This window comes from Hermetia illucens, chromosome 3, assembly GCF_905115235.1.
Source record: "Hermetia illucens chromosome 3, iHerIll2.2.curated.20191125, whole genome shotgun sequence".
NCBI lineage: Eukaryota > Metazoa > Arthropoda > Insecta > Diptera > Stratiomyidae > Hermetia > Hermetia illucens.
In genome coordinates, this window is record NC_051851.1 from 16999299 (window position 1) to 17015167 (window position 15869).

Below are 15869 nucleotides of genomic sequence, written 5' to 3' on the forward strand. Positions count from 1 at the left end.
AATAGAAAATAGTCACCAAGGGTTGCCAACAGGGGTCCATACTTGGACCAAGTCTTTGGAACCTGGTGTTTGACGGACTGATAAATGGGTTATTCGACGTTGCAGTGGAGATTACTCCAACTGCTTATGCGGATGACATCCTCATCCTCATTGAGGGCAGGAGTCGATCACACATCGAAAATCTTGCTCGGCGCTCCACGGAATACGTTAGCATCTGGTGCAAGGAAATGAAGTTGAAACTCTCGACGAATAAAATGGAGGCAATCCTGTTGAAGGGAAAGTTGGCCAGAAGGCCCACTTTGAAAATCCAAGGCAATACGATACGAGTCGTATCAGAGTTAAAATACCTGGGGTTATGGTTGAGTGCTGGCACAAACCATCGCCGGCATATGATGGAGACAGCAGGCAAACCCAAAAGGATATTCAGCAACCTTGTTGGACTTGCTAACGCCGATTGGGGTTTAGGTCATAGGGCCAAGACCATCTATATGATGGTCTATATGATGGGAGGATTGTCGGTTCCCATCCTAACGCATGGAGCGGTAGGGTGGGCACCATTCACGAACGACACAAATATTGGGCCAATTAGATCTGCCCAACGAATGGCGCTCATGGCAGTTACAGGTGCATACCGGACTGTCTGAACGGATGCTCTGTGTGTGACAGCTGGTGAGCTACCGATAAAACTTGCGGCAATTGAGAGACACTTTGCCTATAAGCTTAGGAGGGGAGTTAGGTTCTCGGTTGAAGGAGAGGTCTTCAACGAGACGTTGTCTGAGGGAAGGGGGAGGCTGAGAGATGCCATCTTAAAAAAATGGCAGAGGGAATGGAATATTAGCGAAAAGGGAAGAATTACGAAATGCTTCTTCTCAGATATCGCAAAGAGAGTTAAGATGAAATGACTCCATATCATTATGTGAGTCAATTCCTTACGGGACACGTGGATTTTAGGAGCAAATTAGCTCAATTTGGCCGCGTGGAAAGGCGGCCAATCCAACGGGCATGCGTCTATATGGAAATTCCTTGAAAAACATCCGGTAGCCCTGATGCCGACCGATCATATGGTTTCCAGATTCGTCTTTGAAAAGACATACACTGTCGTAATCACCGAAAGAGAAGAATGGTCGACAAGTGGCCATGAGTCTTTTCAGATTACAGACCTAACAATCTTCACCGACGGGTCAGTCACGGAGGATGGATCGGGTGCAGGCGTGTTCTCGGAGAATCCGATTATAGAACTGGCCCGACCCCTCGGAAAAATGACGACCATATTCCAGGAGGAGATATATGCTATTTCATTGGCAGCAGAAGAATGTCTGCGACAAAAATGGAGGGGTCGAATCTGTTCCGACAGTCGGGCGGCATTATCGGCACTGGATGGCAACAACATATCAAGCCAGTTGGTGTGGAGTTGTCATCAGGTGCTGCTGAAACTTGGCCGACTGAACGAAACATTCGTGATGTGAGTGCCGGGGCACTCTAACATCGCCGGTAATGAGGGGGCTGATAGACTGGCTCGCCGAGGGTCTGGATCCACAATGGTGGGCCCAGAACCAGCTCTTGGAATCCGACCATCTACTGTCAAGTCTACTCTGAAAGGTGAAATTGCAAGGATTCACGCAACCGAGTGGAGAAATTTGGACTCTTGCCGGCAAGCGAAAATCCTTGTGAAGGAGCCTAGGGCCACTAGAGCGGCATTTTTGTTGTCCCTTAAGAAGTGGGACATGAAAACCCTAGTAGGGCTTTTGACGGGACACTGCCCCTTAAACTACCATATGGAAAAGATTGGGGTAGTGGTTTCGGCTGTGTGCAGCCAATGTGAGGAGGAGGAGGAAACTGCCCTGCACTTTTTATGCAGCTGCCCGGCATCCTCAGATCTCAGACGAAGACACCTTGGCAAGGTTTTCTTCAATGAAGAATCTGCACACTCTCTGCCTCTTGAGAATGTTCTCAGATTCGCTAAAGCCTGCGAACACCGTAGGCGGGAAGCCATTGAATAGGCAACTTACGGGGATAGTACAATGGGCCTAATAATGGCCTGAGTGCTCGGAGCTGCGGCTCCCCCCATTTAACTAAACTAAACTAAAAGCTCAATTTGGACTCAGCAGAAGCAGTGACTGCGACTGCTGTGAGGAGGAGACTGCACTACACGTGCTATTTAAATGTCCCACGTACGAGGATGATAGGGTGGAAATTAGATGTAGAAGGGAGCTTGGGAAATGGCCTGTTTCCCCTGAGGAGCTGGTGCGGGAGAAGGTTCTCCCTGCGTTTAATGATTTCTGCAGAGAAGTACTTAAAAGTAAAGTTGGAAGTTGCGAATCAGGAAGGGAGTGAATGAATATGTCAGTGAGTGAACGAACTTAGCTAGGATATTAAGTGAGGGAAATTCTGTAAGTCAGGGTGGGATAGTTGAATGAATGGACTAATGGGGCCACAGGGAGTTTGAATGAGTGTTAAATGGTTGAGTTAAAATGAGGATTAAAGAGGGTGTGTGAAAAAACTCGCGTAGCCCGCTGGCAAGGTCAGCGATATGCGAAACGAGCATTGCCTGCAACTATTGTTGTAGGCAATGAGCCCACGTAGAGCTCGGAAATGCGTTTCCTTAATCTATGAGAATAGCCTAAAGGTTGTCGAACGGATGATCGCACCGGATGTCGAGGAATGTACATCGAACGCGTATCTCGGGGTTGAGTAAGGCCTAATCGCGCCCTAGCGCGAAACTCAACATTGGTGTTGGACTCGAGGTGGTTGTGGTGTTAAACAAGTCGACAAGCTAGAGTCGCATCCCCCGGTGAGGGACTTGTAAGGACGCATCCTTGCAAGAAATCTACCATCTGGCCCAGCCAGAAAACAAGCCATCCCGAAAAGGAGGGGGTACGGCCGCAAGGCTCGGGCACTCCTAAGATACAGTGCAGTCGACACAGACTCCATGACCCCTGCGAGTGATGGCGGTCGTGACGCGCTTGAGCTCCGATCGGAATCCCGAGTTCGTCATAAGATACGCTATGACAAGAGAGAATTTGCTAGTGGACTGTTCGCGGAAGGGGAAGATGCCGCAGATTTCAGAACTGTATACCGCAACACGAAAGAGCGTGCATGTGATCGCGTTTTCGAAAAATCATTCGATAGCATGAACAGGGAGTGTATCTTGAGTGATCTACACAGCAGGCGTATTCCGGAGAAACTAATAGATATTATCAGACATATAGTGTCGCAAAATGTCACGTGCTGCACCGAGGCAAAATCTTGGAGGATGTTGAAGTGCAAAGTGGAGTCCACCAGAGTTGCATCCTGTCACCGATATTATTTTTTCTTGTCATCGGTGACGTTGTTCATGTTGCCTTGTCCGGAGTACGTGAGAATTCTCCACTCGTTAAAAGGAACACCAAAAAGCGATAAACATTCTGTAATGCTAAATATTTGAATTTATTTGTTAAAATCTGGAAGAGTTTAGTTAAAATTAGTTAAAATCTATTGGCATGCAGTAACAAGGCAAATATGAGTATATCTAAATTTTCCTACAATTGAATCCATGGGAAAAACTTGTAAAATCTTTTTAAACGTTTGAATACATTTCACACGAAATATTGCTCCTTTCGAACAGCTTTTATACGTTTTGTTTCAATGGCAAATTTCAAAAATTCTGACAGGTCTCCATTGTAGTCAATGGCATGCTTCCGAGACTTCTCCTTCGAGTCCTCCTTCTCCCCAGATGTTGATGAAATCTCGTCCTTCTGCTCGACTGGAGTGATATCTCTGATTTGTAAAGCTGGCAGTGATTCAGGCAGTTTTGGTTCGATATTGCTGTAAAAAGATTGAAGGAGTAAAAGTGGTCAGTTGCTTAAAATTGTCTGTTATAAAAGTACTCTGAATGATCTCAAGCGGTTTCCTTCAAAGCAGGGGCTAGTCCTTACACGTGGCATGCTATCAAACGTAGCGTCGCATATAGTATAATGCGCCATACGAACCCCCCTCTGGAGGATCTTAAGGGCAGCGATGATATATGCAGAAAATCTCTTGAGCGAGACTTGGGAGCCATGAATCTTGGCATAGGTAGTGATATATCACAAAAGATACTAATATCGTTTCCAACGATAAAAAACCTGAGCTGAATGTACGTGGTATTACCCACAAACAACATAGTATCACGTGGAGTACCAAGAATTTTAAGGTCTTAAGCGGAGTCTGTTAGGGTTTCATCCAGTCACCTGTAGCCTTGTCCGGAGAACGTGGAGGAATTCAATGGACGATGACATCTGTCTTCAAACACCTCCACAACGCTGATGATACCTGTTTGTTCTCTCACCGGGTAATGAACCTTGGCCAAATGGCTCTGGATTTGTAAAGAGAGGCAAGTAGAGTTGGACTAAAGATAAACACCATCAAAACCAGAGTTCTCAGTCTGACAGGTCCACGTTGGCACCGAATTGGATGTTGCCCCATGCATTAACAGCGCTAGCTCCACTTTGGCCGTCCTGTCTAAACTCTGGAAATGCAGTTAGCTCAACAATAAGTTGAGACTTTTCTGTACTTCTTTCTTTCTAAAATTTCAGATAATGGTCGATGGTAAATTGACGGAATACTGACAGAAGGTGCTGGGTGTATGGCAACTTACCAGTTGTCACGAGTTTGTGTAATTTTCTAACTGGCTCCAGATTACAAGTTTTACAGCATTCTATCCTTTGCCATGCATGCACTGAATATGCTGGGCAACGAACGCTGAAAAATGCGATGGGCGTTCCTTGTCATTAATCGATTATTACTCTTCACGCGATTATGACATAGAGACGCCTGTATTCTATTTGCTCCTCTTCATGATCGAAATCGACTCGAATGGCGGGGGCAGGAGGAATTTTCAAATTATCCCCTTTGTTGTCATTTGTATTATACGCGATGAGCGCCTCGAGCATCTGGATAGGCAATTTATTTTTACGTCACTATGGAGTACCAGAACCGTCCTTTGCCTTGATTGAATAAAAGGTAAAGACCCATCTTCGCATCTTCATATTCCACTATGTCAACAATATTTTACTTTGCTTTGGGATTTCATGCTTAACGAGATTTTCCGAAATTCGAGGCAACTTTTATACAGACCGACATTCATAATTTTATTTAAAAACCGTATCACCTTTTAGTCCCCAAAATCCTAAGATTCATTTAAATATTTCCAAATTTCAATATGCTAATTTTCTTATATTCCAAAAACGAACATTTTGTTATTGCTTTTGCATAGACCCCCTTATGCTGCATATCATTAAGTGCATCTGCAGCGTTCGTTTCTGGTTAAGGTGAAATGCATTCCAATGTAAACGATGCTACGAATTTTATTTTTGTAATCGCCGGTTCGAGGCAGGGCGGCTCCAAACAGATTATAGACAAATTTGAAGCAGCTTTAGTTGTTGTCCCAACTGATGAGGAATTTTGGGTTCAAAGTCGAGAAATTAGGGAAAGATCGGGTAGTTGCGGAAAGTGAACCAGACTTTTGGACTTTTATGCTCTGTTTATTACAGGATTGATACGGCATTTGTTGCAGAAATTCTTGTTTTGAAGGTGAGAAAAACTAGTTGAATCTTCACTCGGGTCCGAAATTTTACGGCTACAAGCGAGCGGTCGACCCGTTATTTGCTTTTTGTTTCAATTCTCAGCTTCAGCTCGCCCATAGTTTGCGCGATGTCGCAGGTTTCTTTGGTTTTCAGGTTCCGGCAGGGACCCACGCTTCCATTTGAAGACATGCGAAGTTTTACATAATAGAGCGTGAAAGCCTGAACTGTGCAAGGAAAGAGAAAGTTTCTTTGGGGAAATGTTAGACCCTTACTGAGATTCAGCACGTACGTGACTATCACGAGAGTCGGATTTGTTTGAGGACTCATTCTATAAAATTTCTTTTAATAAGGATCCACACTTCGATGTTTCAAGCCCCACCTTCCAGAGAACGAAACCTACCCCATGAAGCAGTTTCGTACTACGGGTGGGTGGTGTCATTCCCGTAGTACACCCTGACCCGATGGCCCGAAATTATGCTTGTCCCGTTCCCCGAAAATAAACAACAGCTTTTCGTTCCGGTCCAATCATCCTCCTACTCCCGCAACCCTTGTCTGACTACGGTTGATACGCTCGTGTCAAACCTTGAAAGGAAAATAACCGGCGAAATAATTTAACCGCATGGCATCTATTGGTCATATGTGATGCAACTAGTGAAAACCTACTTGGCACGCTAAAACAGGAAATTCCACCAGAGGTGGCGGCGAGGAAGGTGCGGCGGCAACCCTATCGGCCAAACCGAAACCAAGTGGTCGAGGAGAACCTCCATAGTGGTGGCACCGGGAGACACTGTAATCACTTTGGTTTGCCGGCCGTGATTCAGTAGGCGAATGCTCCAAAGACCTAATCAGGGCGATCAGACCCGAGTCTGCACGGGGACTCATCTGAAGTGGCAAATTGGTCACGAAACCTTACCAGGGGTATACTGGTACCATGGGAACCGGGAAAGCCCCTGGACTCACATACTTCGGGTGAACTCCTGTTGTATGTGAGGACAGCTCGGTTATTTGCGGTTGGCCCCCCTAGTCGGAGTTTCATGGTGGTTGTGGTTATACTCAAGGGAGAAGAGAGCTTCGGGCCTCGACGTGGTGTTGCGTATCAACACGGGGGCCGTACTCCATAGTTCGGTAGAGATTTAGGTAATTCTTGCATCCACCAGTATGAATGCTAAGCCATGCACTTGGTGTAGACTGGTACCGTTGTTGCTTGTCTCATCGGGGCTCTGATTGTGGTCACAAAATCAATCCGTGTCTTAAAAGAACCGTAGGATTAAGTCTCAGGACAGGTGCCTACGTAAAACACTATGGGCTTCACCCCATCTACAATACCCTGACATGGCCTCTTTCAATTATCATTTCTTGTCGAAGTCCTGATATTATTAATCCAAAAATAAAATAGTCCAGGAGAACGGCTCTGGTCTCATTAACTTTACGCCTGTGGCATACAAACGTATGTATAGTGAATGAAACCACCCAAGTGAGTCCTACCCCATTATAATCACAATTCTCTGATAAGATTTTGAATATTCTATGACTTACCTATCATGGTAGTGTGCATATAAGTTGTTATCACGAATGTAGTCTATCACAGAGTCTTCTAGAAGATATTTAACTGACTGCTTACGACCGATCAGGCGCCTTATTAAAGATGAGGTGACTTCACTTGATGCCCAATTTGTTAGAAGTGTTATATTTTGCTGAAAGTAAATTATCTTCAATTTAAAAAAGAATTTTCATAAAATTGTCCTGCACAATGGACAATAGAACCCAGAAAAATTTGAAACTTGAAATTTGAAAGTGTCGTCCTTCTTAGGGGGACCTTCAGAGAAAAACAATATCTGAACTAAAAATAGTGAGTAACTGTTTTGTCTAGGACCGAGGAAAGGCAGCCTCTGGGTAGCGAGTTGGTTCCTCTCCTTAACTCATCCGTAATCGTCAAATCAATGGGCATTTAATAATTCGCCCTACCGCCCTGTATGGTTCTGAGTATTGCTGACTATAAAAGACAATGAATGGAGCCTCGCAATCATGGAGACAAAGATGTTACATTGGAGCACAAGAATAACATGCTACGATCACATACGAAATGAGGACATCCGGGGTCAATATGGGGTTTCAGCGATCGTGGAGAAATTGCTAGAAAATCATCTTCAATGGTATGATTATCTGATTAGCCTGATGGAAACTCACTTGGCAAGATTGGTGTGAACTTCGAAGTCGATACAAAAAGACCAAAAGGCTGACCGAACCAACGTTGGTTTGATTCTTTAGAAGGCGATTGGAGAGCCTTTCGACCCCATCAAGACCAGATGTATAATCGAGTAAAACCGATCAAGACGAGCCGACAAGACACATGCTGAGGTACGATTTCTTTGCAAGCTAAGAGAATGAAGTTTGTACATAATTTTGTAATTCTAAGATAAATTTAATAGGGCTTTCCAGTAAAATTCACTTTATTTAAATATGCGGAAGGAAACGTTCATCCTTGGACACAAATGCCTATAGGAAGGTCACGCAGAGTCGTAACAGACTTGAGCTCTCTACTCCAGAAATGTGGAAAGCAGGAAAGATCATTTTGCCGCAGGAAAACTCTGCTGAACAAAAGTCTGAGCTAGTAGAACCATTTTTCAGTTTGCTGTTTATCAGAATCTGTCATCTGTCAGAATTTATTAAAGACAAGGGCAATCTGCATCAAGTAATCAAAAATATGGTGGGAGTCATCAGGTTTTTGTACCAAAGGCTGAAAAAAAGGAAAATCAGGTTGAACGATAGTCTAAGGTTGTACCAAAAGAGTCAAAAGAGCATCCATCTCCGAGTGGATATTTTTCCTAGTCCTGGCGCTATACCCTTCGCAGAAAGGTGAAAGCAAAACCCCATCTTAAAACTTCTGATGGAAATATCAGCAGAATTCGTAGAAATCGAAAAGGTTGGAGCCGAAAGGACCGATGGAGCCAAGCGGAAGGTTTTCACAGCCAATTGAAAAAAATTACTGTAGAAAATGTTGTGATGCGTGCCCAAAACCATGAAATCTGTACCCAGCGCAAGGACCCAGACTAAGTCATTTCTAACGTAGGAATCTCCATTGCCTTAGCAAAGCAGTTTAAGCGGCATCATTTTCAGAAGACATCCGTTGTCAAGCTAAAGAAAAAGATAGGGTGCCACACAACCAGAGGCAGAATGTTGGAAAGGAGAACAGACCTTAAAGAGGTATTTCAGGTGTGTTTTGTACCGATATCTATCCAGGGCACGTACAAATGCAGTTAATCGAACTGACCAATATAGACTGAGAAGTCGATTGTACTGAGCGGCTTTATTTTTGCGTCACCTCCCTTAGGATTTTTTTCAGATCATAAGCTTCAAGGAACTGGCAGATTCTTGATTTTATCTCACGGTAGGTACCTCAGTTACTGGTGGAATAATAAAATTCAAGCGCTTTGTGCGGTATGCTTTCTGGCAGAGACTGTATTATCGACTCTTAGGTAGACCCCCCAAACGAAAGGGCGCGCACACCTATAATGCAACATAGCCAATGAAATTCTTTGACACAAATGTGTATAGAGGCTGGCTTAAACCACTGTACATAACTTACAAAGGATGGGGGTAAGAAGTCACCTCGGATATCTTACCAGCGTGTTCCCGAAAGATTAATAGCCGCCGCTGACTTCTGGAGGATAAAAGAGTCTTCGGACGATCTAGCCGTAATAATTACTGGCAAGTTTGCGGAAACAGTATGTGACCGCTTGAAAGCAGCTCTGCATGAAATCCACAGTTTGTATCTCCGCAATGGACCCACGCTAGGAAGACGGGACTACTCATTTTCAGTAGGAATTCCCAATGGGGTAGCTATACCCTACCCACCTTAGCAGGGACGAAAATCAACCTAGTACAAACAGTCAAGTATTTAAGAGTACATTTTTTCCAAGCTAAGTGGAAGCATCATAACCAAAAACAATATCAGGAATCCTACATATTGCTCTGGTGCTATAAGACTGGAACAGGTAAGACCTGGTGACTTTCAGATTGACTGAATGTAATCATCCATAATAAAACCCATTTTGATATATGCATGCAACCAAAGTTCAACCAAAGTCCCCAAGTTTCGCGGTTCCCTTTAGAAATGTCCCTTGCAGGTAAAGTTGCTACCTCCATTTGATAGAAGGAGATGATCGTTAGGATTCCGAAATGAGAGCCATTTTGTGCGCGACAACTGATGGAATATTTGGGTCCTCCTTGTTGTCGGGAATACCTGTATAATAGCACAAACAATTCAGGACCCCATCAAAGGACAGCTGTCAATTACGTGAACAGTGAGTTTATTTAGCGTTCTTTGCGCAGGAGGAGCCAAGGGAGATTCCCCCAAGAACAGAAAGCTGCTACATGTGGAACTATTTAACAGACATAAGCTCCAAGAAGCTTCTATTCTCATTTTTACAACATGAAACTTCCAGCGGGGAAGACGTCCAAGAGAAATTCCCCATAGGTCCTCCAAACACCTTATGCATGGACACTTCGTAAAAGTGTGCTTAGGGAGTGTTAAGCGATCTATCAAGTGCAGAAGAGGGACACAGACCGTGTTACCAGAAAGTGTGGCAGAAGGAAGGAAAAACAGGTTGGATAATGAGCCCATTGTTGGGAGCAACAATAAGGATGATCTGAAGCAATCTTAACCACTATGTAGATTTCCTGTGCGACCATACCCCATATAAACCCTGGTAGTAGTATGAGGGATTCCAGTGTGCAGCAACTAGAGCATAGGGAGTTCAGAAATATAAAAAAGAAAAAAAACTAAACGGTTTCGTCCAGGGCAGAGGCAACTCATCAGACGCTGCGTCACCCTGCTGCCCTAGGAACCGCGTAACCGAAAGTGGCAACAAGTGGAAAACGCTCTTTTATATAATCGTAAAAACAAGACAAGGGTGCAAATTATATCCAAGTTTGAACCGCTATTATTTTGAGCCTAAGCTGGGCTAAACCTTTGGGATATGAAGGATCCATGAAAGAGGTGAGGCAGCGTCTGATGAGTTGCCTCTGCTCTGGAGGAAACGGTTTAGTCTTGTTTCTTTTTGTATGCTTGGGTGCTATACCCGAAACGAGGAGTCAGTGGACCAAAGAACGTGGAAGTAAGTTGCTCTGCATTTAGTCCAGTCCAGTCCAAACTTCAAAAGGAGGTGGACTTAGGATCCCTCATATCCTAAGCAAAAATTCGGAGGAGAAGCCAGATCTCGGGGGGAAAGAGGATGGAATCCAAAAGCAAATGAAAGTAACTTCAAAACCTGGACTAGAAATTGTCTAGGAAATTTTTTAAACTCAAACTTAATACTCGTCAGCGAAAGTCAAGGAAAAGAGTGTCAGTCTTGATTAAAGGTGGATAAACGGTGGACGTGCTATCACAGGTCATTGACTTATTACGTTATCAAAAATTACACTATCAATGACCAACATTTAATTGTCTTTAAATTGGGGGTAAACCATAGAGTGGTAATGCGGAATATTTATAGAGACCTGATGAAGCCAGTTCAATATTTGCTGTCAGATACATCCCTACATCTGCACTTAACACAACGGAACGCAAGAAGGCTTATGTTTCGATTATAAAAAAAAGTTGAATTAAGCAGTAAACATAGAGTAAATGAGATGCCATTTTTTCAACATATCCTACCTTATTCTTAGCCAACAAGTCGGAATCGAAAACAATTCTTTCGCACGGTGCACTGCTTTTTGAAACTATAACAATTCCATGATCCTTGAGAACTCCCTCCAGCTAAGAGAATGTCCAAATAATTGAGTTCATCTCAAGTTTTACCAATAAACTATTACCTCTTCTTCCTTTCGTTTGTCCTTGAGACGGAAATAGTTTTCAAATAAATCAACACCCCCCAGAAGTTTGACTTGAACTTTCCCGGAGAAGTGTATGCCCGGCGGCAGCCATTCAGGATATTCAAATTCTTGGTCACTTGTTGTTCCACTTGTAATGTTATTAATGGCATTCTAGGATGAATTGATTGAAAGGAAACTCGTTATTGATACTCAAGATGTTTCCATTGTTTAAGGTAATATCCTACTTGAAAATACTGCAAAAGGTCCCTTATAGCGAAAGGATCACTCCTTCGACACGGTTTATCTGAGAGTTTTATCCATTCTGAAGACTTGAGGGCTAGATTCACCATAGATTTTCGATGGTCGAGGGAAACGTGTTCTGATTGCACGTCAGATTCCTCATCAATGATTGAGATGATTCCAGCTATCACACGTGACTTATTGATTTGCTTGAAGTGGTCCTTCGCTATCTCTGAAACAAAGACTTAATTCTTTTAATTGTCTTAGTAGTAAGGACATAGTAGACTACTCACCGAATATTCTGAAATGCGTGAGAGTTGGAGGATTATATGAACCAAATGATAACAAAACAACATCCGGACAAGATGTACTCATTTTAAAGGAAAACTCAGAAAATGTCAGATGGTTGGTGCATGCGTGGAGATTGTTCGGTCCACATGGATGCTGAGAGCCTTTGAGCACATGACTAAGGGTAGTGCTTGACAGTAGGATAATATTCTGTGTTTATTACACAAATCGTGCACCTTGATTTGTTCACATATAATAAAAATTTGGGAGAACTAAAATCCTGATTTGACAAAGATCTAATACTAAGGAGTACACGGAGAGAATTCAGCAATAGTGAGAAACAGAAAGAATATCCTTAAAATATTGTGAAGTACGGAGATAAGATACTTTTGGAATATTAACCTCGTTACCTGCATAAGGTTGAGAAAAGAAAATTAACCAATAAAGGAAAACACCCTTCAACACATTTTTTTGTTTAATCACTAACTAACAGATAACCTCCGAACTAGAGATAAATCCCTTCTGTAAATGCTTATTCCCTAAATGAGCGAAATGAGTTTAAACAATTCCACTTAAAACACTAAGTAGTCACGCACGCGTGTGAAATTGGCACCCACTACAAATCATCTCCGGTCTTTGCAGCCTCAACCCCGCGGCACCACCATTCAGGTATTACAACACATGTTTCCACTCAAGCCACTCCCTAGTGTTGGGAATGAGCCTGTGCGTCCACCGACTCGTAGACTCGTCTCATCTGCGTTGACAGAGATCATGTGACTCTGACCTTTCCGAATTTCCATGCTCTGTGTGCCCCTTCATACATCTTTCATGCTACAGCACACTCATTTCTCTCGCCAGAATGTCGACAGAGATCATGGCTGCCACCACCAATGCTGGATGAAACACACCACTACGGTTAGAATTAACCTCCGACAATATTTCGGACCACCAATATTTAGCAACTGGCTGTGTTTTGGCATGCATATTCTAGGTGTTCCCTACAGCTCAATTTGGTGTCAATTATTGATACGACCATATATCCACCGACTTTCACTTTCAAAGTGTTATTTTTCCTGGGGTTCGTTATTAAAACCGCTTCTGTTTTCGCGTCTGCCAAGATCAGCTCGGCTCTTTCTAGCCACGACTTTACCGCTCTTACTATTTCCGTCACGTAGACCTCTACATATTCTAAGTGTTTTGCTGTAACAACCACAGCTAGCTAGCACCATCAGCAAAGCCGACAATCGTGGTCCCCTCTGGGACGGGAAGAGCAAGCACCCCATTATGCATGATATTCCACAACGGGGAACCAAGTACCGATCCCTGTGGTACCCCGACTGTAACAATCTACCCTTTGGGCCCTCATCCGTCCCGTACCAGAGAGGCCTCTCTGACAGGTAGTTTTCCACAAAATTCGCTAAATACCCGAGGACACTTATGTCAGTTAACGCCGCTTTAATTCTGTTCCAGTTGGCCGAATCAAAAATCAATGCACCTTTTGCCAGGTGTACTACAAAGCTAATTGCATGCACTATACAGTGGACACGTCGGAAACCAAACTAGCGTTCCAACAAACCATTGCTGACTTCGACGATGGGTAGGAGTCTGTTGTAGATGACTCTCTTCATCATCTTTCCCCATTGTATCCAGCAGGTAGATAGGACGATACGACACTGGACCGGGAATATTCCTTCTTTTAGACACGCTTCGATGGTGTTGGGAAAAAGGCCGAGTCTAGTCTTCACTGCTAGTTTCAAAGTTCGGTTGGGGATGTAATCCAAACCTGGGGCCTTATTGTTACCGATCCTACCACATATTTCCCGCAACTCCTCCACAGCTACTGGAGCCTTTTCATTACCACTCTGAAGGCCTCCATGCGGATTGCCTGGTGGTCTCTGTGAGTATAGTCCTCGCGCATGGTTTGACCTTCGCAGTGGTTGAAGTTGATTTGTATCAACCTCATCTGCGACTTGTGTTAAGGACTCTCCTGTAACCCGGGCACCCGCTGCTGCCTCCAATGTGCAATGATCCACCCCTACATCTCTTTGCACAGTAGTCAATTTGGATTACCTCCACAGTAATTGGTGATTCTCCAAAATAACGGCTACATGAGATTTACCACCAGCTTGAGCAGTTCTCCTTAGTTGCTCCACTTTTTTGGGAACTGAGCCCATTTTTCTCTTAGGTGACTGCTGGCCAATTTATTCGTTCAACCATTTGCGATGCCTATTCCCCGATTTCTCCTTTCCCGAGTTTTTTATTGGGCGTCATTTGTGTTGCCTGGCCTACTTTTTCGACCGATTCCTTCACTCCTCTTTCATCCTGGGCGTTGCCGTACGCCAACCTAATGCCTCAAATCATGGCCCTTATACTTTGATGGGTATTCCGACATTCCTTGATAAATTCGCAAAGATTATGTCGCTGAAGTAATTATCCGGCATTGTTTCCTCCTTCCCGTATCCTGCTACACTCTCCCCATTAGTAGTAGCGTTTTCATTCGCGAGAAATTGTACCTGTGAAGGTGAGGATCAACGAAGAATCGAGCTTCTTCTGAACGGGTTCGTCAATGGAACCAGTTCTGCTTCACCCATCGCGCTTGTAACATTTGATGCTACAATAGCCAAGGTTCCCTCTACTGCAGCAGGGCGGTCGTTGGATATCGACGGCCGGGAGGAGAGGTTTTTTGAGAAAATTTACTTTGTACGTACTCCTAAATCCCCAAAGGATACTCCATTTTTGGCTATGACAGGAACCGTGCTGCATAACGTAGGTCCACTGAAGGTGGAGTTCTGCTTGTAATTAAACATCGACTTCGCGCGGAACCTATCTTCCCCTTCTTTGGCTCCTCTTGTGATTGTCTTACCTTACGTACGGGGGGGGGGGGGGGGGCGGATAGCATATCTATATGAAAATGAATTTTACAGAAATTTTTGTTTAAGAATCGAGGGAATCCTAAGTCCGCCACCCACTTAATGGCGGACAGGACCAGTTGGAAAGCTACATACTTTCTCGGTTGTTGTCCACGGAACCCTCATCCTTGGGCAAGCACCCAAGTTGCAAAGTATTACTTGCGGTTTCTTCCAGGGCAGAGGCAACTCATCAGATGCTGCCTCACCTCTACCCTGGGAGCAGCGAGATCGAAGTGGTCACAAGGCAGTATTTGCCCTGGACGAAACCACAAGTCACAATTTGACGGAACTTTACTGTCACATTTCCTTCTTTCCCTTTCGTCCTCAGGGACGATTTAACTTCCCCATGCTCAACTGGCATATGCAACGCAGCTTTTCAATCCCTTTAAACCACCCCTTCACTCCTTTCCTTCCACTCTCCTCATTCTTGAATACCTGTTCTGCCCCTAAGTCATCTCACCAAAAACACCTTAGACTCCTTCGTCCCTTTCCAACCTGCTCGAATGATACCTACCATTTGCATTTTAAACCTTTTCAGGAAGCAAGCAAACAAAAAAATTGGAAATGCGTCCTCCGCTAAGAAAAATTTGCCTGGCACCCGCAGCAGCCTCCCAACGAATTCTATCAGATTTCCCTAAATCCTTCTTTGATGACGTTTCTGAGTTCCAAGGGTACCGTTGGTAGAATGCTAGACTAGCCATGAGCCTTACCGTGTCACATTATCGTTTCTTTCAGCGACCTATACCAACCACGTACTTCGAACTACAGCTCTTGGCCGCTGGTGCTTCGAACTTGGAGGTCCATAAACCGACGTATCTGTTATAATCTCTGCCGATATATTTTTGATTGGTTCTGCTTCCATCCATCGACCATAATGGTCGGCCGACGATGTCAACGTGAACGCGCTCGAACCCGCTGTCTGAAACCATCCTCTCGATGGATTTGGTGATACCTCATAACGCGACAATGAAAATAGAATACCTGCTTCTCACGATTCCAATAGCTTTTACCCCAAGGGTTGTTTTCTAAACAACTATTTAACGCCTGCGCAGATCGACCAATAGGCCGTGATACT

At 44.1% G+C, this 15869-nt stretch overlaps 1 protein-coding gene across 2 annotated transcripts; it reads right to left on the reverse strand.

Annotated features, from left to right (window-relative positions):
- Nucleotides 1-3441: 3441 nt before the first annotated feature.
- Nucleotides 3442-11994, reverse strand: LOC119652362 (nicotinamide/nicotinic acid mononucleotide adenylyltransferase 3-like). Of its 2 annotated transcripts, XM_038056450.1 has the most exons (6): nucleotides 11891-11994; nucleotides 11603-11829; nucleotides 11358-11528; nucleotides 11200-11301; nucleotides 7080-7237; nucleotides 3442-3804 (listed from the first exon to the last, which is right to left on the reverse strand). In XM_038056450.1, the coding sequence occupies exons 1-6, from the start codon at nucleotides 11970-11972 to the stop codon at nucleotides 3576-3578; spliced, it is 969 nt and encodes a 322-aa protein (XP_037912378.1). In that variant the 5' UTR covers nucleotides 11973-11994; the 3' UTR covers nucleotides 3442-3575. The 2 variants fall into 2 exon arrangements, with proteins under 2 accessions (XP_037912378.1, XP_037912379.1); XM_038056451.1 differs by lacking the exon at nucleotides 11200-11301.
- Nucleotides 11995-15869: the final 3875 nt, after the last annotated feature.

Coding starts and splice junctions, on each gene's coding strand:
- LOC119652362 (XM_038056450.1), bottom strand. CDS start 11,972: ATGAGTACATCTTGTCCGGATGTTGTTTTGTTATCATTTGGTTCATAT. Junction 11,302..11,357: donor ACAAACGAAAGGAAGAAGAG/GTAATAGTTTAT, acceptor ACATTCTCTTAG/CTGGAGGGAGTTCTCAAGGA. Junction 7,238..11,199: donor ACTTGTTGGCTAAGAATAAG/GTAGGATATGTT, acceptor ATTTACTTTCAG/CAAAATATAACACTTCTAAC.